Below are 26,858 nucleotides of genomic sequence, written 5' to 3' on the forward strand. Positions count from 1 at the left end.
ATCCAAAGATCCAGCTTTTTTACCCTCAGTCTGTACCTGTAATGAATGAACTTGAACAAAAACTTCTATCAGAAAGTATTTTTCTATATTTTATTTCTAAATTAATTTTTATTGGAGTATAGTTGATTTACAATGTTGTGTTAGTTTCTGCTATACAGCAAAGTGAATTGGTTATACATATACATATATCCACTCTTTTTTATATTCTATTCCCATATAGGCCATTACAGAGTATTGAGTAGAGTTCCCTGTGCTATACAGTAGGTTCTTATTAGTTATCCATTTCATATATAGTAGTGTGTATATGTCAATCCCAATCTCCCAGTTTATCCCTCCTCCTTTCTTTCCCCCTCTATATATTTTAGTTGAGTAGATTCTTCAAGGCGTTCTAGGTTCTAGCTAGCATTATCTAGCATTTATTGTTTCTATGGATTTAAAAAATAAAGTTTCTATTTAGTATTCATGTCTCCTTAGGCTCCTCTTAGGTATGACAATTTCTCAAACTTTTCATGTTTTTTAAAATTATCTTTACAATTTTGAGAAATACTGTTCAGGTACTTTGTAGAATGTCCTTCAACTGGAATTTTTCTGATAATTTTCTAGTGATTAGACTTGGGTTATGTGTTCTTGAGAGAAAGATCACAGAGACACAGCACCATTCTCATCATATTATATCAAGAGGACATGATACCAACATGGCTTATCACCGATGATATTAACTTTGATCACCTGATGAAGGTACTGATTGTCAGGTTTCTCCCTTCTAAAGTGACTCTTTTCACCAGCTCCCAATACTGTAATCTTCAGAAGGAAGTCACTATGCACAACCCATATTTAAGGACTAGGATGTTATATTCTACCTCCTTGAGGGCAGAGTATCTACGTAAATTATTTGGAATTCTTCTGTACAGGAGATTTGACTAGTCTCCTCTGCTTATTTATTTAATCATTATTTATATCAGTATGGGCATTTATTTTATACTTTGAGTTATAAATCAATACTACTTTATTTAGTTGCTCAAATTGTTCCAACTTTGGCTGTTAGGAGCTTTCCAGTTGGTGCCCTTGTCCTTGGACATGCCCTCACCATTGAGTGTGCATTATGTATGTGCGAGCACTTTCTTACTTTTCCATCCCAGGCTTGTTTGTATATTTCCTAACCCAGTTCTAGAACCAGCCATTTTTCCAAGGAGTCCTGGTTCCTTTTATTGGAGAGAGGTATTAGAAACCAAGATCTGGGTGCTGGGTATGTTCATTGATATTGGGATGTTGAAGCTTCTAGACTTGCTCAGCTGATAGAACAAAAATTGTATGTGTGTACACTAAACCATATATATATATATACATATCTATAAATAGTTCTATATGTAACTATCTGTATGGTATCTATACTAAAGTAAATATAAATTCATACTGTTACCTCCCACTCTAATCCATTAAGAAATGGATCATCCTAGCCTCTTCTTACTTGTTTGTAACCTCCCACTCAAACGGTGAGAAACCAGTCTCCATGCATTTACCTCATTATTCACTTCCACTGCACATGTATAGCAGTATCAGAACTGTTAACCTGTAGACTCATGGGAAAGAATTAGAGTGCAGCTAGAATATAGTGATTATGTACAATTTCTTTTGCCTTTAGTCTTGTTTCATTTCCAAAGTTACTTAGGTCAGCAACTTCTCTCCAACCCCCCTCCCACCCTGGCCCCTTTCAATCAGGCTCATTTATACATTTGCAATAGAGTTAGATTGTTTTGTCACATTATACATTCCATCCTGGGGTCTGATGACCTCCTAAGTGATTTTTTAAAAATTTTGCATATGTTAAGTTTCACTGTGCTATAAAGTTCTATGGGTTTTGACAAATGCACCATTACAGTAACATACAAGACAGTTTCAAAGTCCTTAAAAAAATCCCCAGTGGTTTACCAATTCAACCCTCCCCTGCTTCCTGGCAATCACTGGCAATTACTTTCTCTATAGCTTTGCCTTTTTTAGAATGTCATATATTTGGAATCATACAGTATGTAGCCTTTTCAAACTGGCTTCTTCCCCCTAGCAACATGCATTTAAGATTCACCCGTGTGGAAATTCCCTGGCAGTACAGTGGTTAGGACTTCATGCGTTCACTGCCAAGGGTCCGGGTTCAATCCCTGGCCTGGGAACTAAGATCCCACAAGCTGCACAGTGTGGCCAAAAAAAAAAAAAAAAAATTCATCCATGTCTTTTCACAGCTTCATAGCTCATTTCTTTTTATCATTGAATAATATTCAACTGTATGGATATACAATTTTGTGTGTTTATTTATCCATTCGCCTATAGAAGGGCATCTTAGTTGCTTCCAGTTTGGGGCAATTATGAATAAAGCTGCTATAAACATTTGTGTGAGGGTTTTTGTGTTGGTGTAAGTTTTCAAATCAGTTGGATAATAATAGATCATTCCTCTTTTTGGCTTCACCTTCACCTTCACCTTCACACCCACCTCCAGAGGAAAGGATGTCTTCTGTTTCCAAGCCTTTGAGGGGTTCTGCAATATAGATGGACTTGCTTCTTGGCTTCCTACCTGCCCGTTTGTGATTCCTCTCCCTCTGGTCTGCTAAGTCATTTACACTCTCCCGTCAGCTTTCCACCCTGGAAAATTATGTTGCATAATCCCCTCTCCTTGTCCTATTATTTTTGTGGGTTTATATCTTGACCCTTTTATTGTCATTTTAGTGGGATGGAGTGAATGCTAATGTCAATGTTCAACCCACCAGTTTTGGCCAGAAGTATCCCCCCTTCTTTTCTCAGAGGCAGAGATTTGATCTCCCTGGGGATGTAAAGTCAGGGCTGCTGTGACTCCAGTCCTGTGAGAAGACCCTCTGCTGCCAAACTCTCTCTCAGTGCCTGTTCAATCAGGGCCTCAGTCCCAACCACCTGCCCTTAACGATCCCGACCTCAGGGCTTTGAAGGCCCGAACCTGGCGGGAAGGGAGGAGAAATGGCTCAACATTCTGAGCTGGAGGCCTCAGAACAAGGTCATGTGTGGATATGGCTCAGCCTGGGAAGATGACACAAATGGCAGGGCAGGAGGAAAGGGCAAAGAGAGCGAGACCCCATGAACAGACTGGAACCCAAACACTTTCTAGTCCCTGTTTGGTATGTCCACCTTCACCTCCCTAACAAACAATGTCTTGCAGCAAACCTTCAGGGGGACGTGACAGAGGTGATGAAACCACCAAAGAAAGGAAGCCAGGGTTACAGTGAAGAAATACATACTGGGCCATTGAACAGTCACCTACCTCCGCCCAGCCTCTGAAATCCTTCGCCCTGATCTCTTTTCACTCTACCCAGAGTGACTTCTCCCTTGGTGATTCCATCCCCTCAGAGCCCTCGCTCAAAGCCAGGATCCTAAGGCCTCCCCACGTCATAGCTCCAGCCACAGTCCCCTTCCCGAACTCCAGCTGAGTCGAGAGGCCTTGCTGTGGACGTACCATGGCTATCATAGCCATGTATACCCTGTGCCACGCTTTCTCTCTTCCTATCAGAGCCCATCATCTGTTTTGGGTTTCCTAAAGGTTCCTCCAAGTTTCTGGTTCACTTCTATATCTTCTTCTTATTTCTGAAAACTGTGATGTATTTATTTCGTAGCTTTTAAATATCTTTTTTTTTTTTTTTTTGCGGTACGCGGGCCTCTCACTCTTGCAGCATCTCCCGTTGCGGAGCACAGGCTCCGGACGCGCAGGCTCAGTGGCCGTGGCTCACGGGCCCAGCCGCTCCGCCGCACACGGGATCCTCCCAGACCGGGGCACGAACCCGTGCCCCCTGCATCGGCAGGCGGACCCCCAACCACTGCGCCACCAGGGAAGCCCTAAATATCTTTGCAATAGTTTTTTTAGGTCTTCGGGTGAAGGGCTATGTGACATGAAACTTGAAAGAACAGTTATCTCCTTTGCTGGAGTTCATTTTTGAAGGGTCCCATGGTATTCCTTCAGCCCCGAAACCATCCTAAGATGGGTGAAAGTCTGCCTTCTTTGGAAAAAGATGTTTCCCAACCTCTTATGAGAGCACAGTTCAGGGTCTCACAAGCACTCGGAAGTTTTTCTTACTTTATTTTATCTTTCATTCTTTCTCCTACATCATCTCTTATCTTTCAGAGGGGTTAAGAACAGCTTCTCAGCTCTCTGGTTTCCCTTTTGGAAAATGCACTGGAGGTTTTGTTACCGTGGGAAGAATGGGATGAAAATCTGGCTTCTGGGATGACTCCATAGCTATTTAACCAATTACCAGGGGGTTATGCAATGTTCTCACTGTCCGCAGGCCAGTGTCAGTAAAGTTTTACTGCCTACGGGTAGAGCCCAGACGCCTCATCCTGTAATGAAAACCATTCAACATTTGTGGCATTTCCCTTATCTTGGGGCTGAAAAGAGTCAGTAGAGGTTAAAAGTATGGGCTCTGCATTGAGACTGCCTGGGTTCCCATCTGACTCTGCCACATACTTACTGTGTGACCTTGGGAAAGTTACTCAACCCCTCTGTGCCTCAGTTTCCTTCTCTGCAAAGTGGTGAGTGATGGTAATACTAGTATGTGCCTCATAGAGTTTTCGAGAAGACTAAATGAATCTACAAGTGAAAAGGGCTCAGAACAGTGCCTGGTGCTGAGAAAGAGCCGTCAGCTACTATTATTACCTCCCTGCATCCCAAGATACACCCTCTCCAATCAGTCTGGACAACGCCCTGTTCCCCTCCCCCACTCTGAACTTCAGTTCACTAGTGTCTTCAAGGGCACAGAATAAATTCTTTTTCTTCTCTTTTCTCTCTTTCTCCTTCTTCTTTTCCTTCTTCTATTATCAATGATACCTATGATTGATTGACCATTTGCTACAGGCTCGCTACTTTTCAAGAGTTATTTTTTCAGAACTCACAATAACCCTGAAAGGCTCCCATTTTATGGATAAGAAAACTGAGCCTTAGAGAGGAAAAGTAAGTGCCTCATCCACTTAAATGCTAAGTGGCAGAGATGCGAGTTTAACTGCGTCCATCTCCTCCGTCTCCCATGGCAGGTTGTCTCTCCCTGCCTCATTATCAAGCATTCACTGTCCATCACCCCAATCTGCAAGGCCATGCTTGAGCTTATCCACGTTGTGGATCACATCGCTCACCATGCTTTCAGCTGCAAGTAATAGAAAACCAACTCCAGGCGGCTTAAACTAGAAAGGGAATGTGTTGTTCACAAAAATGAAATGTCTAGAGGGAAGGCAGACTTCAAGCACGGCAGATCCAACAGCTCATCAGTGTTCCCAAGGACCCACCTTTCATTGTCCTGCCCTGCCTTCTTCCATGTCTTGGTCTCATCCTAACACTGGCTCCCATGTAGCCTCAGGATGGCTGTCAGCAACAATCCAGGTGCCTTAAGCTAGATCCCTTCTCCCAGCCCCACCCCCGGCCCCAGATCCTGAGATGAGAATGTGAGAATAAGTAGTTTATTTGGGAAGATATCCCAGGAAACACTAGTAGGAAAATGTGAAACTGAGACAGAGAAGGGAAATAGTCCATAAAAGGTTATCAAGAAAATTATCTTTGGAAAACTAGAGTGCAATCCGACTGAGGCATTTTGGGGAACCATATATCAGAGTTATCTCACCGAGTGGACCAGCTACTCCGGCCTGTCCTGGGAGCAGGCAGAGGGGGCTCCAGCAGGCAGCAAAAGCTTCCGGCTGAAAAAAACAGAAATCAAGAGCTGGCAATGGGAGATGGGACAGGAGATATGGGGAGGGCATGGAGTGCACCTGTTACATTGGGTGTGTGCTTCTTCAGTCATGCCCACGGGGACAGGGAGGGATCCTTCCCACGCAGCTATCACATGGTAGTCCTGGGCTGCCCTCCAGTTTGTCCTGCTGAGGTCCCGTGCCCACACCTGAACCAAAACCTGTGTCTGGGGGAATACTGTGCCCTGGTTGCCTTCATCTTCAGTTCCTGCCTGCCCAGTAACCCAGCACTCTGGCAAGAGATTGGCTGTCATGCTGATTGACTGAGGCAAACCAAGGCCTCTTCCCAGTGCTGGGGGTAGGGTCAGTCCCAGCAGAGCTGCCTGGCAGCGGTTTTGGAACGCTGGGAGAGTGGGAAAGATGCTGGGAAGCAAACGGCAATGTTCATCACAGAAGTATTCCCTAGAACAAAAGGAATGGAATGGAAATAAAGCTCGGAGGAGGAGGAGTACTACTTGAGTTCATGGCTGGGAGAGGACTTTGAAAGTCACATAGCCTAATCCACGGGCGTGGCTGCAATTGCCTCCTCGTCTCTCCTCCATGGTGACATTCAAGCTCAGCTGGTACACCTCTAAGGAGCCCGCTCACTCACAGAGCAACCCAAATTCGTTCTCGAGATATCTCCAACCACTAGAAGTCTCTCGTCCCGTCGGGTGGGAATCTTCCTTTTCCTGTCGTCTCTGGTGTTTCCAGGACACATTTGCTGCTTCTGCCCTAAATCTGAGCCCTACAGGGACGTGTAGGCAGAGATTGCATTGCCCTTAAGACTTCCCTGGAACAAAGTGACCACTTCTAGGTCTGTCACCTCAGAGATGGTGACCACAGAAGGGCTCCAACATCTGGAGTGGGGGGCTGGGGGAGGCCCTGGAGGCAGGCATCTTGGTGCTGCTGGAGCATCAGATGAGTTTCTTTCCTGGAAGCATCAGCCAGTCTCCTGGTCAGCCACAGTTTACTGCTCAGAAACAAATGGCCTCAGTCACAGGGAGGTGCCCCAGTTCCCTCACGGATGTGTTTATTTGGAGGATGTGGCTTCCCAGACACACACATACTCCGCCCGCCTTCCGCCCCTGCAGCTCCCACAGGAGCTTCGACGTGCCTAGCGACGGCCACATGCTCTGTGACTATAGTTCCTGAGGTCTGGGCTTCTTCCATCTGGCCACACACATCCAGGCTCCACACCCAGCCCCGGCCCTGACCCCTCGCACCATCTCAGAGGTCTGCAAAGGGTGAGGCAGTCCACGACAACGGGAGGAGTCTGAGCTGGAGTCAGAAGTTCTGCAAGGAATCCTGCTCCACCACGATGGGTGACTTTGCCTTTCAGAGCCACAGTTTCCCTTATCTGAAAAGCAGGGAAAGGAACTCATTTGCAGAGGTGCTCTTGGCATGTGAAAGTACTGAGCATGTGCTAGGTTCTTACCAGGCATGTGTATTAGGGTGCTTTATTGGTGAAGGCTTCCCTGGATGCTCCTCTGATTATCAGAATCTGCTGAGATGGTTCCCAATGCCTTGTTCTAGTGACTTTGCAGCTTTGAAGGCACCAGATGATAACTCTTCCACTGACCTCAGGACCTTCCCATGACCTAAACTCGACCAAACAGAATTCTTCTCTGAGATTCTTTTTTTAAAAAAATATATTTATTTTTGGTTGCTCTGGGTCTTTGCTGCTGCGTGCGGGCTTTCTCTAGTTGAGGTGAGCGGGGGCTACTCTTCGTTGCGGTGCACAGGCTTCTCACAGTGGTGGCTTCTCTTTGTTGCAGAGCACGGGCTCTAGGTGCACAGTAGTTGTGGCACGTGGGCTCAGTAGTTGTGGCTCGTGGGCTCTAAAGCTCAGGCTCAGTGGTTGTGGCACACGGACCTAGTTGCTCCGTGGCATGTGAGATCTTCCCAGTCCGGGGCTCGAACCCGTGTCCCCTGCACTGGCAGGTGAATTCTTAGCTACTGTGCCACCAGGGAAGTCCTTTCTCTGAGATTCTTCAGGTTGGAAGAAGACGAATCCTTCCTTCTCCAAGGTGTGTAGATCTGGAGCTACTTGCAGCCACATGGAAAACACCAGCTTGCAGTGAGGAAGCAAAGCCGACACACAGAGAGAAACAGAACAAAAGTGATCTTCAGCCCTGTCTGTCCTACTGCATAGTGGTGCAGACCATCCTTAAGATACAAGAGAAACGGCCCATTTCCCCCAGCCTCTTCTGAGGTACAGCTGATTGGACTGTGGGTGAATATCTTTGACCTGGGGGAATCAATCCAGAATCTGGATTCAGTCCTATCAGATTGTGTCTCCTAGAATTGGAGCATGTCGTGTCGGGGTCAGATATTAGCCAGAGCTGAGCTCTTCAGGGGTAGAGCTTTCAGGAGCAGTCATGAGGATTCGTACATAAATCGAGACGAAGAGCATCCCCCGGGGGCTGAGGAGCCTGGAGCAGAGACAGGAGGGAGGCTGGGAGAGTGGCTGCTTTAGTTCTAGCCAACTTTCCCTTCCTGTTTTCACACCTTGTGAGTCCTGCACTGCCTGGCCTCAGGCATCATGAGCTATTCCTGCATTTACCGGGCAAATCTTCCCCTTTGCTAGAGCTACTTTGAAAGGGCTCCTGTTCCATGGCCCCAGCTGTCCTTTCAACACAGCCCAAGATGGAGGCAACACACCAGAGTCTGTTCACCCCTAGGGGGCTCCGGAGAACGGGTCCCTACAGGACTTGAAAATTTACACTGGGTCTTTTTTTTTTAATTGAGGTGTAATTCACGTACACAAATTCGTCCTTTTAAAGTGTACAATTTAGTGTTTTTTAGTGTATTCACAGAGTCGTGCATCTATCACCACTATCTGATTCCAGAGCATTTTCATCACCACAAGAAGAAACCCCATACCCATTAGCAATCATTCCTGGTTCTCCTCACTCTTTCCCCAGTCCCTGGCAACCCCTAACTAAACTGCTTTCTCCCTACATGTAGAATCCCCTGTTCTAGACATTTCATATAAAATGGGATCATACAAAATGAATTCTTTTGTGTATGGCTTTTCTCACTTAGCAGAGTGTTTTCAAGGTTTATGCTGTAGCATGTATCAGTACTTCATTCCATTTTATGGCTGAATAATATTCACTTTTTAAAAATTCATTCATCAGTTGATGGACATTTTAGTTGTTTCCACCTTTTGCCTCTCGTGAGTAGTGCTACTATTAACACGTATGTACAAGTATTTGTTTGAGTACCTGTTTTCAACACTTTGGGGTATATACCTAGGAGTGGAATTTCTCGGTCCATGTGGTAATTCTACGTTTGACTCTTTGAGAAAATGTTTTCTACAACAGCTGCACCATTTTACATTCCCACCACCAACCTCTCCATATCCTCACCAACACTTGCTATTTTCATTTTTTTTAAAAAAAGAAATAGCCACCTTAGTGTCTGTGAAGTGGTATTTCATTGTGGTTTTAATTTGCATTTCCCTAATGACTAATGATATTGAGCATCTTCTCATGTGCTTAATGGCCATTTGTATATCTTCTTTGGAGAAATATGTATTCAGATCCTTTGCCCATTTTGGGAAAAAAAAAAAGGTTGTCTTTTTATTAATGAGTTGTAATAGTTCTTTATATATCCTGAATACAAATTCCTTATTAGATAATATGACTCGCAAAGATTTTCTCCCATTCTGTTGGCTGTCCTTTCACTTTATTTTATTTACTTATTTTTAAAATTTTACTTTGTACTCTTTTTTTTTTAAAAGATGTTGGGGGTAGGAGTTTATTAATTAATTTATTTATTTATGCTGTCTGTGTTAGGTCTTCGTTTCTGTGCGAAGGCTTTCTCTAGTTGTGGCGAGCAGGGGCCACTTTTCATCGCGGTGCGCGGGCCTCTCACCATCGTGGCCTCTCTTGTTGCGGAGCACAGGCTCCAGACGCGCAGGCTCAGTAGCTGTGGCTCATGGGCCCAGTTGCTTGGCGGCATGTGGGATCCTCCCAGACCAGGGCTTGAACCCGTGTCCCCTGCATTAGCAGGCAGATTCTCAACCATTGTGCCACCAGGGAAGGCCCTTTGTGCCCTATAAAGCACAAAATAATTTAATTTTGATGAAGTCCAATTTATCTATTTTTTTCTCTTGTTGCTTATACTTTTGGTGGCATATCTAAGATATACTCAGCATAAGTTCAGGTTCTCTCCATCTGTGGAGTTCTGAATTCTGCCTGAGGTTTGCAAATGTATTTTCTGTTACTGGTATCTTAAACAAGTTTATCTGTCTCAGAATACAAATTCCCAGGGGCAGTGACCAACTCTGAAAAACAAGTCCACACTGTGAAATTAATTAAAGCTTTAATGGTGATCATGATAATGACCCAGGGGTCAGTGAGTCCTCCCTTGAGTCTGACCTATTATTCAAGAACAAATCCATTTACTCTTCACAGGTTCTGAGGAAGACTGACGTGAAGGCTCCAGAGAAAGGGGAGCCCCTCGGACACAGCGAAGGGGTCAGGAGTGGCTGACCTGCTTGGAGCCTGCCCACTGGGAGCAAGACTTTCCACTAAGCCTGGCTTTCCACCAAGCCAAGGGCAGGGTTTTGCTCTGGGATGATGGCGGGGCCTGGGAGTTGGCTGGGTCTCTCTCACTCCGAGAGAGAAAACTGTGCCGCCTGGGTCAATCAAGTGTCCAGCCCTGTCAGCTCTGGCTAAGGGGAGTCACAGATGAGAAAGGCAGACGCAGGGACCTGAGGAGCGTGGCTGCTTGGCCCCTGGTCTGCAGAGGCATCTCTGTGGGCTCTAGCTGTTTTAGGTCGGCCGACTTGGAGCTGACCCCTGTGGGAGGCTTGTGCCTGGGGATCTTCCTAGGCCGTGCCACAGCAAACCAACCATGAACAAGGCACACTCTGCCAGCGGACATGGACCACAGCTGACCCGCCTCAGATTCCGGGCTGCCCACATCCATGGGCTTTGGCAGAACTCACTAGCACATTGCGATCTGGAGTCATCTAGAGGACTCCTACCGTGTGCCTGTGTCAGGACCTCAGCACCGGGCCTGGCACACTGCGTGTGGGTGTTTGGGTTGAGAGTCCAATATCCCTGCTAAGCTCAGAGGCCCTGGGAAGAGCCACCATCATCTCTTGCCTGGATCATTATGGTGGTTTCCAACCAGTGTCTATGCTTCCACAGTCACTTGATTCTAGTGAAAGTCGGATCTTGTCACTCCACTCAGAACCCTCCAGTGCCTCTGCATGTCGCACCCAATAAAAGCCACGATCCTTACAATGACCCACAAGGCTCTGCATGGGACCCCGTTTCCTCTCGAAACCTTATCACTGTCTAGCCTCCTTCTTGCTCTCCTGGGTCCTACTCTGTGTCCCTTGAACATAGCCAGCCTAGTCCCACCTTGAAGCCTTTGAACCTCCTGTTTCCTCTCCCTGGAATGCATTTCCTTCTGATATCCCAAAGTTTTACCCCCTCATTTCATTCAGGTCCTCGCTTGTCACCTCCTCAGAGGGGCTGACCCTGACTGCCCCATGGAAAACTTCGACAGCTAACTTTTCTTATTCTCCTTTCCTCCTATATTTTTTTTCTCCTTAGCACTTACGCTTTCTAATGTACTATTTATTTTAATTGCTTACATGTGGTGATGGTTAATTTTGGGTGTCTGTTTGACTGGGCACCCAGATACCTGGTCATACATTATTCTGGGTGCGTCTCCGAGGGTGCTTCTGGATGAGACGACCATCCAGAAGCACCCTCCATAGGCTGAATTAAGCAGATTGCCCTCCTCCTTCATCCAATCCACTGAAGTCCTGAATAGAATAAAAAGCTGAGTTAGAAAGAATTCTCTCTCTCCATCTGACCATTTTCTAGCTGGGACATTGGTCTTCTCCTGCCTTCGGACTCAGACTGCGACCAGAACTTACATCACAGGTTCTCCTGGTTCTTAGATCTTTGGATTTAGACTGGAATTGGATCATCAACTCTCCTGGGTCTCCAGCTTGCCATACAGATTTGGGACTTTTCAGTCTCCATAACCATGGGAGCCAATTCCTTACAATAAACTTCTCTCTATATGTGGATATAGATGATACACATATAGATGATATAGATATAGATATCTCCCATAGTTCTGTTATTAGTGTAATACAGACTAATACACTTGTCTACTGTCTAAATCCCTCCACTAAACTGTTAGCTTGCTGAGAGTAAAGATTTTTGTTTGTTTTGTTGACTGTTTATCCCCAGTGCCTAGAACTGTGCCTGCACAGAGCAGGTGCTTCGTAAAGTCTTGGTGAATGAATAGCTCCTCTCTGGTCTCATGCTTGCTGGCACCCCACCCTCACCCCGGTCTATGCCCTACATTGTAGCCAAGGCGTCCTGTCAGAAGCACATACTCAATGATGCTGTTTCCTCCACCAAGAATTTAGTGGCCTCAGACTATGTGATTGTGTGAGGTTTGCCAGCATCTCTTACCAGTCCAGGCCAGTCCAGAGAAGGCTGATGATGGATGAATCCACACTGGAAAATTTCTGGGCGAGTGAGGTACCAGGCCCATGGTACCAGTGGGATGCTGACAAGGGTGATTGACAAGATGCACCAAGACATGTAAGGTGGGTGGGGGAAAGGAGAAAAAGTGGGAGTAAGTGGAAGGAGAGGAGTTATGGTCAAAGAGAGATGCTTATGTTTTCCATATCAGAAGTGAGATGGTTCCGAGTGACACGGCCAGAATATGGCCAGGGGAAGCGTGAGGGTTGCAGTGCAGTGGAAGTGATGGTCCCTGGAGATGAGGCAGACAAGGAACTAAGAAAGCAGGGTGGTGATGGGTCACAGATAATCTGTTGTCCACTTTTGAAAGTGAAAGGAGGCATTATTAATTTATAATCCGCACAGGAATGACCGGCAGGAGACGACTTTCGTGAGCAAACTGAAATGTAGAGTCCTCCTAAAGTGTAGCCACTTGGGCTGATGGCAGGCCTCAGGATGGAGAAAAAAAGTCAGTGCCCTGGTATGATATATCATTAGGGACCGATGGGACGTGCAGGCCGTTGAGGGTAGAGTGGGGGAACGTGGCATGGCCCATGCCAAGAAGCTCACTGAGTGGGGGCTTTACAAGAGGTGGGGAAGCCTGGGTGGGAAGCTTTCCTGGAGACGGTAGAGAACACAGACCCCCCCCTCCAGACCTGGTGGGAGGTTTTAAACTCCAGGATGAGATTTGCTCAACCTTGTACACAAGTCACACTTTGGGGGGACTTTCCCAAGCACTTTTTTCTTTTAGTCTCATAACTTTCTTGAGAGTTATCTCTTGTGCTTCCTGTTTTCAGAAAGTGAAACCAATACAGAGTGTGATTTAGGTGATTGACCCAAGGCAAATTGAGGGAAGCCCTGAAGTAGGGTTGCCAGGTAAGATACAGGAGGACACTGAGTTAAATTCGAATTTCAGATGAACAACGAATATTTTTTTTTTAGTATAAGTATGTCCCAAATATTGCATGGGACATACTTATACTAAATAGATATGTATATATATATTGTTTATTTGAAATTCAAATTTCTCTCGGCAAACTTGTTTGTTTGTTGTTTGTTTCATTTTGCTAAATCTGGCAATCCAGGAGTAAGGGGAGTAGGTCTGAGTGGCTATATGCTTCAGAGAGCCTTGTTATTGGCTCAGGAGGCTGGGAGGGCAGGGCTGAGCAAGGCTGAGAGAAGCATGGCAGCTAGAGGAGGGAGGACAATGAGGAAAAGGGGCTCAAAACTGGCCGAGGCAGCCTATGGACGGAAGGACCAATGCGCTAAGTAAGAAGACCTTTCTGCTCATAACTACAGACACATGCTCAAGATCAGATAGAACCTCAGAGCCCATAAAGGATGCTCACAACTACTTGTTTTAACTGGATCCTCTCAGCCCTGGAAAGTAGGCACAGCACAGATCCCTATGTCCAAAGCACTGACAAGGAAGCTAAGGTTCAGAGAGTTTTCGTTCAGGTTCTGGAGTCAGGGCCCACAAAGGAAGGGGCCTTAGGGAAAGGCACTAGCTCACACAGGGTGGGTGGGGCAAGCCCTAACACCCACCCAGCAGGCCCTGGGGAGCACGATGTCTTCCTCCCAGTAAGGGGGCAGCTGGGGCACAGTGGAAAGAGGATCGGCCTGAGAGGGCCATTGCTGGGGAGGAAGGGAGAGGCAGGGAAAATAAAAATGACCAAAGCTCAGGATCTACTAGTAAATGATTAGCCTTCACCAGAGCACAGAAACTGTGGACCATTATTATAAAATAATTAAATGAAATAAAATACAGCAAAAATAAAATACAAGAAAGCAACATAAAATAATGAAACTAAAAGGGATAAAGGTGCCAAACCCTCTGGTAAAGGTCCAAGAGAGCTGGAATTCCTACAGGCCCAGGCATGAGGTAGGCTCAAGGGCAAAACCTTTGGCTACAGACTGGGGAGCCCAGGGCAGCAGGGGACAGTGGTGTCAGGTCACCAGGGCTGCACGCCTCACTCTATTCACTCCCTCAGTGACCTTATGGCATCTCTTATCTCTTCGGGCCTCACTTTCTGCTGACGGGCTCAGGGAGAACATCAAGCTAGTTTCCAATTGTTAGGAGACATGGAGTACTGCTCCCACATGCTGGGGTCAGTGCATTCACTCGCCAACATGAATTGATGCCCTACTGTGTGCCAGGCAGTATGCCGTGTGCTGGGCAAAGTCCCTGTCTACATCCTGGAGTGTGTGTGTGCGGGGCTGGAGTCAGGGGAGACCCACAATAAATAAATGAACAAATAAATGAGTAGGGAGGCAACGTTTGAGTTGAAACCTGAATGATCTGTGCAGCCAGGTAAATATTTGGGCCTGAATGGTCCAGGCAGTGGAGATGGCTAGTGCAAATACCCTAAGGGGCAAACAAGCTGAGGGTCATAGAAGAGTAAGAAGGCCAGTGGCCAGGAAGAGAGTGGGGGAAATGAGAGAGAGGGCAGATTCTGCAGCGCTTATGGACAGGGTCAAGGCTCTGGGCTTTTTCCGAGTGTGGTGGAAGCTATTGGAGAATTTTGAACAGCAGTGTAATAGCAGCTGATAGATGTTTTAAATAGTGGCTTAAGAAATACATGTTACAGGGCTTCCCTGGTGGCGCAGTGGTTGAGAGTCCTCCTGCCGATGCAGGGGACACGGGTTCGTGCCCTGGTCTGGGAAGATCCCACATGCCGCGGAGCGGCTGGGCCCGTGAGCCATGGCCGCTGAGCCTGCACATCTGGAGCCTGTGCTCCGCAACGGGAGAGGCCACAACAGTGAGAGGCCCACGTACAGCAAAAAAAAAAAAAATACATGTTACATGAGGAGGGGGAAGGGTAAGCTGGGACGAAGTGAGAGAGTGGCATGGACATATATACACTACCAAACGTAAAATAGATAGCTAGTGGTCAGCAGCTGCATCGCACAGGGAGATCAGCTCAGAGCTTTGTGACCACCTAGAGGGGTGGGATAGGGAGGGTGGGAGGGAGACGCAAGAGGGAGGGGATATGGGGATATATGTATACATATGGCTGATTCACTTTTTTTATACAGCAGAAACTAACACAACATTGTAAAGCAACTATACTCTAATAAAGATGTTAAAAAAAAAAAAAAAAAAAAGAAAGAAACACATGTTGAGGACATCGTGCTAAGTGAAATAAGCCAGGCTCGGGAGGACAGATGCTACATGCTACCACTTATACGAGGCAGCTAACATAGATTCATCGAAGCAGGGGCTGGGAGGAGGTGTTGGATAAAGGGTACAAAGTTTCAGGTATACAAGATATGTCCTAGAGATCTACTGCACAGCTTATTGGCTATAGTTAACAATATTGCATTGTTCACTCAGAAATTTGCTAAGAGGGTAGACCCTAGCAAAGTGTAGAGGGCTCTTTTTTTAAAATTTAATTTTATTTATTTTTGGCTGCGTTGGGTCTTTGTTGCTGCACGCGGGCTTTCTTTAGTGCAGCGAGCGGGGGCTACTCATCGTTGCGGTGCGCGGGCTTCTCACTGCAGTGGCTTCTCTTGTTGCGGAGCACGGGCTCTAGGCGCAAGGGCTTCAGTAGTTGTGGCTCGCGGGCTCTAGAGAGCAGGCTCAGTAGTTGTGGTGCACGGGCTTAGTTGCTCCGCGGCATGTGGGATCTTCCCGGACCAGGGCTCGAACCTGTGTCCCCGGGGTTGGCAGGCGGATTCTTAACCACTGAGCCACCAGGGAAGTCCCTAAGTGTTCTTATCACAAGAAAAAGAAGAAAGAAAAAGAAAGAAATACGTATCATGTATTTCTGGTTATATCATGACCAGGTACACCAGGTATGTATACCAGTTTGTGTTTTTTATGAATGGAACAAAAGTATCAAAAAACAATATTTTGTGCAATGTTTTCGATAACAGCAAAAGAGAATCAAATAATTAGGATGTGATGAGTTTTAAGTATTTATTACCTGTGTTTTATTATGTTATTTAATTGTAATATTAAACAATTTAATTTTTAGTAACGACTGTGTTTAACTAGCCGACAGAATCCCTAAACATCGAACTGTTGGCTCTGGTGAGTCGGTGTAAGCTGGTCTCTGCACACCGCCGCCTAGGAGCCTTCTGGGCTCTGACAGTCTGAAGGTCCAAGGTTAGAAGGAGCTAGGAGCCCGCGGAGGCCACTGAAGGTGGGCACTGAGCCCACCCCCAACTCCTCAGCCCCATGAGGCGTCTTGGCCTGAATCACAGTCTCTGGAAGGAGAGAGAGGAAGGAGCGCAGGAGAGAAGGACTCCAATCAGGCAGGCAAGTGGCAGGAAAGGCTGGCGGCATCAGTGTTATTGTGGGAGCTGTTTTTCTCTGTCTTATCAATGGCAGAGACCGAGGAGAACAATACCCCTGACTAAATATCACTTCATGAGCCAACAGGAAAACCCCCCAAGTGTGGGTCAGATGAGTTGGCTGATCTGGGTGGGCCTGGAATCTTTTCCCAGCCCTGAGCTCTCAGGGTCTGCCTGCTTCTGCTTTCCGTATTCCAGTGTGCTGATTACACACGCTGACTCCTCTCAGCCTCTTGTTTTTTGAAATGGAGAGAACCGCCAGGTCCTGGAGACTTGGGAAGGAGTAGCTGCCTGTCCCTCGCCGTGCAGACCATGGCAGAGCAAGGCCAGACTTCCGGCTCCTTGGCTTCGTGTGTCCTGCATGAACACCACCCATTCTCCCTGTTGGCTTCACTTTGGGAGCCGTGTAGGCACTGAGAATATCACCTCCCTTCAGCGGATTTGGAAATGGAGGTCAGGGAGGTCAGGGAGCCTGCCAGAGTGTCAGGAGAACTAACGGCGCACACGTTTGGCAAAAGAAAAAAGTCTGAAATCAAGTGTTGGGGAGAGTGTGGACCCGTAGGACCTCTTCTGCTGGAAAACATTTAGCAATATCATGTAAAGGTGAACACTGACGGATCCTGCAATGCAGCAAATGCACATACACCAGAGATACTCTTGCAAAGGTAGGTCAGGAAGAGTCCCGCCTGCACTGCTGCAAGAGCCATCAACAGGAGAATGGTTGAGTAAACTGTACTGTAGTCACACAATGGAATAGAGTACAGCCATCTGAATGAATGGGTGACAGTGGCATTCCTCGATATGATTACCATTTATCAGTACTGTATTAGGTAAAATAAGCAAGTCACAAAGATTTCCACCAGTATGATATTCTTTAAATAAAGTTAAACAAAAATCAAATCTATATATTTTTAGAATACATATACATATATGAGAAAAAACTCTATAAGTAGGAAAGCAAGGGAATGATTCTAGACGCTGATTATTTCTGATTGGGGGAGCCTGGGGGATTGGCTAAGGGTCGACCTCATAGGTAGATAGAAGGTATTGTCAAGGTCTGAGTTTTTGCTCTGACCGGCTTGTTCATAGGGACTTATTATATTAATAAACAAACAATTAAATAAAAAATAATATTTCGGAGTGGGGATTATGGTTAAAACCCTCTGTGTGCGTAGGCTGAGGAAGAAGAGGAAGGTTGGCGCTGGAAATCAGAAGACTTGGCTGCTGCCACCACATAGTTTTTCAGGCGGACAACTCAAAAATCACAGACACAGAAGCCAGGTGATTTTCCTCTTCTAGGTGGCAGTTTTCCTATCGGTAAAATGAGGTTTGGGGACCAGATCATCTCTGAGCCGGTCTCTTAGCTGAGCTAGAGCAGGCTCTGTTGCTGTAACAAATAATCCCCCACCCACACCTCCTTCTCAGAGGCCGAACACCAGAAGGTTTGTTTCTAGCCCCCAACACAGTCTGAGAGGTCCTCCTCGTCAGCTGTCCTGCGATGTGGATACAGGGATCTGGCCTCTTCTGTCCTGGAATCTTTCACTTCCCACCAGCAGAATGGGAGAGAGAAAACATGGAGAACCCTCGCTGACACTTGCCGCCTCACCAGAGACACGCTGTTTCTTCTCACCTTCCTGTCACTGAGAACAAGTCCCATGGCCCCAGCCCAACTGCAAAGGAGGCTGGGAAAAGGAGGGAGGGCACGTATGCTCAGGGAACGGTGACTTTCCCTGCCAAAGCCCCCTGAGTTTCTGCAATCCTCTGAGCCTCTGAGCCATTCCAGGCCAGATTTGACAGTCTCCTGTCTCTGAGTCTACAAACCACAAAGGCTTTCTGAGTTTATTCGTTCATTCCTTAAGTAAACAGTGGGGCTGCTCTGATGCAGCACTGGGTCAGGCAAAGGAGCTCATAGGCCAGTCAGTGGCGGTGCTGTGAGGAAGGGGGTGAGAAGGGAGGACTGACCTTCTCACGGTATTATGATGTCATAATACCATGCAAACACTGATAGTCAAGAATAAAACAGAAAACATCTAGTGGGTGTGTGTGAGGGTGGAGGTGGGGGTCGTGGTTACAAAAGGCTTCTTGGAGAAAGTCATTTTTTCGACAGAGTCTTGAAGGGTAAGAGGAGTCTGCTGGGAAGGCTGAAAGAGGGGCTCTTCCTGGTAGGGGAACAGCATGTGCAAAGGCATGGAGGCGAGGAAGGCCTTGCAAGAGTGGGGAAAGGCCAGTGGTTTCATTTGGTCAGAGGGCAGGGCACACGTGTGGTGTAGGGGTTGGAGGGTAGGTTGAAACTACAATTAAGGTGGAAAGGTGATCGGGAGTCAGAGGTCAAAAGGGCCTTGAATGTCGTGCCCAGTGAGTGTTTGGACCTTATCCACTGGGCGACCATGGAAAGATTCTAAGGAGGCAAGGAAGGCCAAAGGTCACTGGAGGGGCCATTTCAACCCCTCCCAAAGTCTCCATTAGCCAGTTTCCCTTCCATCCTTTGATGTGGACAAGACTTTTCCCAAGACAATGTACAGAGCTCTGCACACTCAACTCTGGGTGAGTGTCTTAACCCCCATCTTCCAAACAGAGGCCCCACAAGCCTAAATACATACAAATCAAAGAGCCACTCCCCCTTGTGCCCCACAAGAGGGCATGCTCACATTTCAATCACTGGTCCTGAGTGACCAGGCATCTTCCTTCTAGCCCTGAAGGCCCGCGGTCTCTCCACGGTGTTGGGGTGACTAACAGACTATTGGTAAAATGTGCACGGCTTGTTTTCTAAAGAAAAGTGGATGTGGAATTGGAAGGAGAGGAGGAAAGTCACTGCTGCCATGGTCCCTATGTAAGGAAGACCCCATTTCTGCCCCACCACTTTTCTGAAGGCCGTTCTTTGGGGAGCAGGGGGTCTGCTAGACCTGCCCCTATGACTTCCAGGGATTGGAGGTGCAGGGCCGTCTGCCAGCTTGCCCCAGACTGAGAACCCTAGGCGTCCGATATCCAAGCCTGCGCTCTTCACGCCCACTTCAAGGAATCTAGCCTTGAAACTGAGCAAGTACTCTCTGAAGGCCTCCTAGGGGCCAGGGCTGTCAGGTGCCCAGTGCTTTCCTGCGTCTTGGGATTCAAGCAACCATGGAAAGATTTTACACACCAGGAAACTGCAGCAGAGGATACTCAACTTGCCACTGTCACACAGTGAGGAAGGGGGCAGACTCCAAAGGCCTAGGCACTTTGCGCTGCTCTGAACCTATATGCAGTGGCCGGCTGAGCTCAAGGTTCATGGCTCTCCCCACCTTGTGTGGTTCTCTTCTGGTCAAGAGTCTGTGAGGGGGGCCTGGAGTGGTCAGGCTGTCTCTGTGGTTTTCCCTTTGGGGCACCGCACAATGATATCTGGGGTTGGTAGTTGCCAAAATCTAGTTAGCATTTACTAAGTCCTATGCCCTGGCAACAAGGGGGCTCCATCCACGGGAAGAAGGGGTACCGCAAGCCCGGTGGGGTTGAGGGTAGTCTCTTTCTAATTCTGCACAAAGTCCTCATATAGGTCAGAGAGTTCTTTGGGAGGGTGGATATAAGGGATGGCAAATCTTTTTCGCCTTCTGGGCCAACTGCACCCTTAGTGGCGACGCAGAGTGCTGTGTGGAGGTGGAGTCTGGCATCCCATCTGGGAAGGAGTTCTGCGCTCAGTGATTTCTGTCCCGGGTTGGGGGATGGGGCAATGGCGTGTGCAGGGAGAGTATTTGCCATTTTGCTATCACTGCTGTAAACTGACACCTTCTGTGTCAACACACAGCCCAAAGGAGCCCAGGGCTTAGCCCTGGCCCAGAGGAGAGGCAAACGTCAGCCTTCCCAGTATGTATCTGCTGTTTTAATTCCTGACGCATGGCATGCAAGCAGGTTCAAGAGGGTTAGGGGTTCCTTTGCATTACAAATCACCACGAGATATTTTTTAGTGAAATAAGCAGCAAAAATTTGCACAGGATTGTGAAGTCCCATCTTCTTCTGCTCTTCTCTGCGGGCCTTTCAAGCCCAAATTGAAGGCTGATTCCCCCCACCCCATGAAGACCCCTGCTTGCTCTTCTTTCCAAAGTTTCTCCTGCTCTGAGCTCAAAGCTCTTGGTCTGACACTCCACCAACACCTATCAGAACTGTTGCCTGGGCAACTTTAGCTTCAGACACTTCCCTACATATTCCCTCCTCCTCCAACCACCAGTCCAGCAAAGTTGAATATTGCTCTTACTGAAATTATTAATACCACACTTCCTTCCCGCATGATGGCTTACTCCCAGCTAGCAAAGCACCTTCCTGTTTGCATCCTCATTTGACCCCATCAGTCACTAACTGAGAAAATTGAGGTTTACAGAGAGGGCCGAGACTTGCCCAAAGCCACCCGCCCAGGTTTCTTTTCTCCAAATCCTGTCTTCTCTCCATTGTCCCATTCTGGAGACCACAGGGTAGATGGAGTCCCCAGAAAGGGCAGGGGACAGGGATCCAAACCTCACCTGAGAGTTCCCTGCTACCTGTGGTTCTGAGGATAGTGTATAGGCCAGAGTGGCCATACAGGAGACTGCCAGACCAGGGCCAAGGAAGGGAGAGCTAGATGTAGATTGGATTAGGAGCAGGTGGCTTAGACATCAGGCTTCCTGGGTGACCCTGGGCCACTCCCTTTCCTTCTCTGGGTCATGGTGCGTCCTCCTCTGTAATGTGAAGGCTTGAGATAGGACCTCTGACATTTTGAAAGCAAGGCTTCTTAATGTGTACATGACGGGGAGTGGGGAGGCACAGAGTCTGGGCCTGGACCAGTCTTCTTATCCTGGGACCCAGGCCTCAGATACCCATCTGGTCACCCTCACCCATCACCTCCCATCCCACGGGACACGCTGTCTCAGGGACCTGAGGGGCTGGTGAGGGACCCAATCAGCTGCTATCCAGGCAAACTGCCTGTCAGTTGCTCAAATTTATTGATCACTAACTGGATACAGAGCCCATGTGTCAAGCAGGTGTGCTGTGGGCAAGGGGAGGGGGAAAAGTACAAAAGCAAAGAAATGATTCAGGCTTCAAAGGGGAGCATGATTTGGCCATCTCTCCATCCAACCATTGACCTAGCAAACATTTTTGGATCATCTGCTATCCATGTACCAGGCCCTGCGTAGGAACTATGGGGCAGGGATAAGGTGGGTTTAGGGTGAAAAGGCCAGTGCTCACCAGGTAGGACAAGCAACCTCACAGCATCAAATCACTCTTAAGGACAGGGAACCCCAGACCAGGTGTCAGACTCATAGTCTCAGGCTGAGAACGATGGCAGAAGGGTTTTATGTGGCTAGCACTTTGGTTCTCCACATGCTCCATCACTACCTGTCTATTGCCTTATACCTAGTGGTACCTGCTTGGCCCCTAAAGCAATTTGAATTTGCAACCCATACTAGGGAAAAATATCAGCACTTCAACATAACAGGACTGCCCTCGTCCAGAAGGAGAGTGGGGGCCAAAGACAGAGAGTTCTGGGCTGGTGCTGGGAGCCTTGGGGTCTCCTCTGGGCTCCCCAATTTCCTGAGCAGTTGGAAGATGTCCCCTCTCTGACCAGCAATTTTCTCTGTAAAATTTAGGGAAAGTCTAGATTGGTGGTTCCAAATCCTATCCAGCCCCCCACCTTGGAAACTTAAAGATAGTATCAGAGTTCCAGAGATGACCTCAAATGTTTCCAAAAGTAAATGGCTATAACGCTTATTCCTAACAAGTGTGTACCTTCTCTTTAAACAAATAGGTTTAAAATATAAAGAGTACTGTAGAGATGTGTCTCGGATGAATAAAAATATTAAGATATGATTGGTGTGTGCGCTATCATTTGTCCTAATAATCACAAGTTGTTTGATAGACAAAATCTTTGAGAACCTGATCAAATGAGACAGAAGACAATCCAAGGGGTACTTGCTTGGTGACATGGTTGGAAAGGGTAGCACTTGGTCATCACTGAAGTCCTTTCAGGTCCAAAAGCATCCACAGATGTGTGCCGATGCCAGTTGTGGGAGAAATCCTCATGGCGGGGATGGCAGAGAGCTGACCCTTATGGAATATCTTCTGATTACTAAACTCAAACTGGTAAGCTCACAAATATCCCCAGAGGTAGGACAGTGACCCTCCCCATCTTACAGAAGAGAAAACAGGTTTATTCGCAGAGGTTAGGCGCCACGCCAAGGCCACTCATCTGGAAGGTGGCCGAGTTGGCACTCGAACGCCGGGGGGAATGGCTCCAGAGCCAGGTTTGAGATTGGAGAGGCGACTCCGGCTCCCTCCGGGCGCCTCGCCGCTAGGTCCCTGGCGCTGGCGCAGTGCAGGTGCCCGAAGACTATGCCAGTCTGAGAGGGTGAAGTCCCCCTGGAGCTTCGGGGTGTGTTGGGCGCAGGCGGAGGCTGGGGCGGGGGCTCCCCTCAGGCATACTTGGACTAGCTGGGCCGTCCTGGGCGGTGAGTGGCAGTCGTCTTCCCCAGATCCCCCAGACCCATCTAGGGTTCTGGCGACCCGCAGAGGCACCGGGGCGGCCTGGGGCCGGGGGTCCGGGCTGAGGAAAAGGGCGAGAAGTGAGGCGGACCCAGAGCAGAAATAGGAGAAGAGAGAGGGGGAGGGGGAACGAGGGAAGGGGGCGGGGAGTCCTTCCTGGGACAGGAACCCAGGCCCCCCCCTTGGCTGAGCCGACCTGCAAAGCGATTCTGCAGATGGAAGGAATTAAGTGGGAGGGGGAGGGTCCTTCGATGATAGCGAGGAGAGGGAGGGAGATGTGTGTGTGTGCGCGCGCGCGTGTCTCTGGGCCTGAGAGGGGAAGGAGAGACACATCAGACTAGACGAAAGTAGGAAAGATGAGAGGCAGAGACAGAGACAGAGTCGGAGACAGATCTATAGAGAAAGACGATGAGACCGACAGACAGATGATGGACACAGGAGATGTTAGTCTGAGAGAAAGGATAGAGTATGTGGAAGGTAGGAAAATAGGGAAAAAAACAGTGAAAATGAAATAATTGGAAAAGATTTGTAAAGAAAGAGAGACAGAAGAGAGCTGAGAGCAAAGCGAGACGGGATTGATCAGGCCCGGGCAGCACTGAGCTCCTGTAGGGTGGGGGAGCTGGGTTGGCAGCACGGAGGGGGCGGGGCCTGAGAGGGGGCCGCCCATGGGCGGGGCCGCACCTTGCTACATATGTAGATGAGCTCTCTTTCCCCGCTCACCCCGCCCCATCACTCTATATTCAATGAGACAGCCAATGGAGAGCGAGGACGGCTCCAGGGGGGCGGGGCCTCGGAGAACCCCACCCGGGGAGCGGCCGCTGAAGGGGTCAGAATTGAGGCAGATAGCGGTTCTTGGGGCGGGGCGGGCGGCTCGGAGGGGGCGGGCCCAAAAGTTTCCTGCCCAACTTTCGCTGGCTCCTTCCTCCGCCCGCGCGCTCTGCGGCTGCAGTTGGGGGGAGGCGGCGGCGGCGGCGGCGGCTGTGGGCTGAGCGCGGGGTGCAGGCGATCGCCGTCGGGGCTCGGGCGGCGGCAGTGGGCGCAGGCTCCCCGGTGCCCGCCCCTCCGCTCCGGGGGGGCGCGAGCGGGCGGCCGGGGGGGGGGCCGGCACCGCCGCCGCAAAATGAGCCTGCTGTCGGCCATCGACACGAGCGCCGCCTCGGTGTACCAGCCGGCCCAGCTGCTCAACTGGGTCTACCTGTCGCTGCAGGACACTCACCAGGCGAGCGCCTTCGATGCCTTCCGGCCCGAGCCGCCCGCCGGCGCCGCGCCCCCAGAGCTGGCCTTCGGCAAGGGCCGCCCAGAGCAGCTGGGCTCGCCCCTGCACTCCAGCTATCTCAACAGCTTCTTCCAGCTGCAGCGCGGAGAGGTGGGTGCCCCTGCGCGCCCCCGCCCTCAGTCGACCGTGCTGGGCCTTTTCGTATCTGCCCGGCTCTTCCTGGCCTGGCCCCGGCCCGGCTCCGTATTGCCCGGCCCTGCTTGGCTTGGCTTCGCTCAGCTCTGCCAAACTCGCCGCCCGAAGTCCCCGGGGCGCCGGGAGCGCGTCACCTCCCCTCTGAGCCCGGCCCGGAGCTGCTCAGGCGCGGGAGGGGCCCTCCTGCCCTCTCTCCCAGCCCGGGGCGCCCTGCTCCAAGGGGACTGGGGGGGCCCGGCTGGGAGGGTGGGTTCCGGATTCTCTCCAGACAGCCGGGGCGCGGCCTGTTCAGGGAGCCCCTTCCAAGTGTCCTTCCCACGCCCAACCCCATCCCCCTCTCGGCCACCGCTGGCTGGGACGGAGAGTGTGGATTCTGCTCCGAGTTTCTCTGGAGGGGCCTAAAATCTTTTCTCCACCGACTTCGGCGGTTCCCGATCCGAAGGGCACCCTGGAGAGCAGTGACTAGCCCGGAGAATTTTTCTGCTTTTCTCACACAGGGACCCCCAGATACATCCTCCAGCCGCTCGCCCTCCCCCAGCCACATAGGAAGTGGTTTTTGAGGGCCTGACCCCACAGACTGCGCTGTCCCCCGCCCTCCCAGCCTGGAAGGAAATGAAAGGGAAATCCTCTTGAGCTCTTGGGAGGGGGGCTAGATAGGGGGAGAGGTTCCAGCTGCCCAGTGCCTTCTCCAGAAACCTGGGCCGGCTGCCGTAGCAAAGTCTGCCTGTTGGGTGGATTCAGTTACAGAATCCGAGGGGCAGTGCATCTTCCCCCAGTTAGATAAATACACAGATTGCCGGGACCTCCCAGCCCCTTTGAGAGGTCTTCAGAGCCTTCCCGAATACCACCCTCTCTGGCTTCAGCTGGATTCATCCCGGGCCCCACTCCCACTTACTCCTGCCTCATTTGGGAACTGCAGGCACCCTTCTGTGGCCTTCACTCACTCTCCTTCTAGCAGCTCTCTCTGCAAAAGTGCAGGGGGAAGGGGCAGGGGAGAGGACACACACGAGGGACACTTTCCTTCTAGACCTGGGCACGCCAATTAGTTTCGGGAGAGTCAGAATACTTGACAGTTTGTGGGAGAAGGCCTGTGTATACACCACTGTGCTGGGGATGGAAGTGGGGAAGACAGAGGGTCGCCCTTTCTGGCCCCATAATGTTCCTCTCTGCCATTATTGACTAGGGGAGACATGGACATGTAAATCGCTGGCCTGAGGCCTAGAGATGGGCCAATGGCAGGCCAGCAGAGAGAAGGGCTGGATGACCTGTGTTGGGCTAGTCAAGCATAGCTGGGGGAGATGAGTCTGGAAAGCACTCTTTGGTGCCAGGCGAGAGCATTCGTATGCCAGAGCTCTTTGTAAACTGTAAAGCACTCTCTCCACATGAAAAATTGTTCTTGGCTGGGAATCTTTCTTTCTTGTAAGAGACTTTGCCGCCTCTTCAGGGAGTGGCTTCTGTGACCAGGGTCTTTGCAGGACGGTGCCTGGGTCTTGTCAGTTGTTTGTTCTCTTACCAAACATTTGTTGAGCTCCGTGTGGCCCCCTGGGGATTCCGCCAGAGTCTCGTGGGGGCCCCAGATTAGAAGACAGACCCATGTGAAGGGTGGGTGGTTTCATGGGGGTCCCGTGGGAGCCCAAAGGCAGGAGGGTGACCACGACTCACAGGTCAAGTGAGAGTCCCCTAATCAGCCTCTACTGGCTTCCCTCTGCTCCCACCCTATGGTGGCCTTGTTCCACCATGTGGGTCTCTGCTAAGATGGCCTGGGAGTTTGGGGCCATCAGGAGTCCCCTGTGATTGTAGGCTGTTGTGCCTCCTCTTGGAAATTTCTGGCATCCAGGATCCCACCCAAGTCTCAGTGAGACCTGCCTTCTGTCACTTCACTGCTGTTTACCTCGATGTCCTCATGAAGAGGCACATTCCTTTGCTGGGGCCACTGTAGAAGGAGCTGGTAAAGGTTATCTAGAGCAGTGGTGGAAGAAAGTCTCTCATGATCTGACTTTGGAGGAACCCTCGTCTCTGGGCCTCAGTTTACTTATCTGTAAAACGTAGTCTCTGCTCTCCCCCAGGGTGATGTGTATGGGATTTGAGAGCTATACAAGAGAGGATGTGCCTACAGACAGGCTGGGTTAGGGAGGTAAGAGGGGTTTCTTCTTTGCTCATGGGCCAGTGGCTTCCTTGCAGGGGCTGGAGGGCTGTGCCTGTTGACTTCCGGAAGACTCTCTTGGCTTCAGACTCACTCGCTCTCACCCCCCACCCGCTTTGCCTCCTAAACCCTCTTGAAGCCCCAGCTGTGCTCCTGGGGACAGGCCTTTCCTGTGTCCAGGGCTTAGCTGGTGACCTAATATGGCTCCAAAATAGCAACTGGTTGAGAGAACAAGAAAAAATACCCCCCACCTGAATGCCACCAAGGGGCTTGTTGGACAGGAAGCAAGTCGTGTGTG

The 26,858-nt window shown here is 49.4% G+C and overlaps 1 protein-coding gene across 1 annotated transcript in view; it reads left to right on the forward strand.

Moving 5' to 3' along the window:
* Nucleotides 1-24,056: 24,056 nt before the first annotated feature.
* The window catches only part of ZCCHC24 (zinc finger CCHC-type containing 24), a 63,372-nt gene continuing 60,570 nt past the window's right edge, over nucleotides 24,057-26,858 (forward strand). Inside the window, exon 1 of the mRNA XM_059054279.2 lies at nucleotides 24,057-24,372. Within this exon, the coding sequence (XP_058910262.1) occupies nucleotides 24,127-24,372 (246 nt within the window). The 5' untranslated portion in view covers nucleotides 24,057-24,126. The remainder of the gene's footprint in view (nucleotides 24,373-26,858) is intronic.

The sequence above is a fragment of the Kogia breviceps genome, chromosome 2 (assembly GCF_026419965.1).
Source record: "Kogia breviceps isolate mKogBre1 chromosome 2, mKogBre1 haplotype 1, whole genome shotgun sequence".
NCBI lineage: Eukaryota > Metazoa > Chordata > Mammalia > Artiodactyla > Physeteridae > Kogia > Kogia breviceps.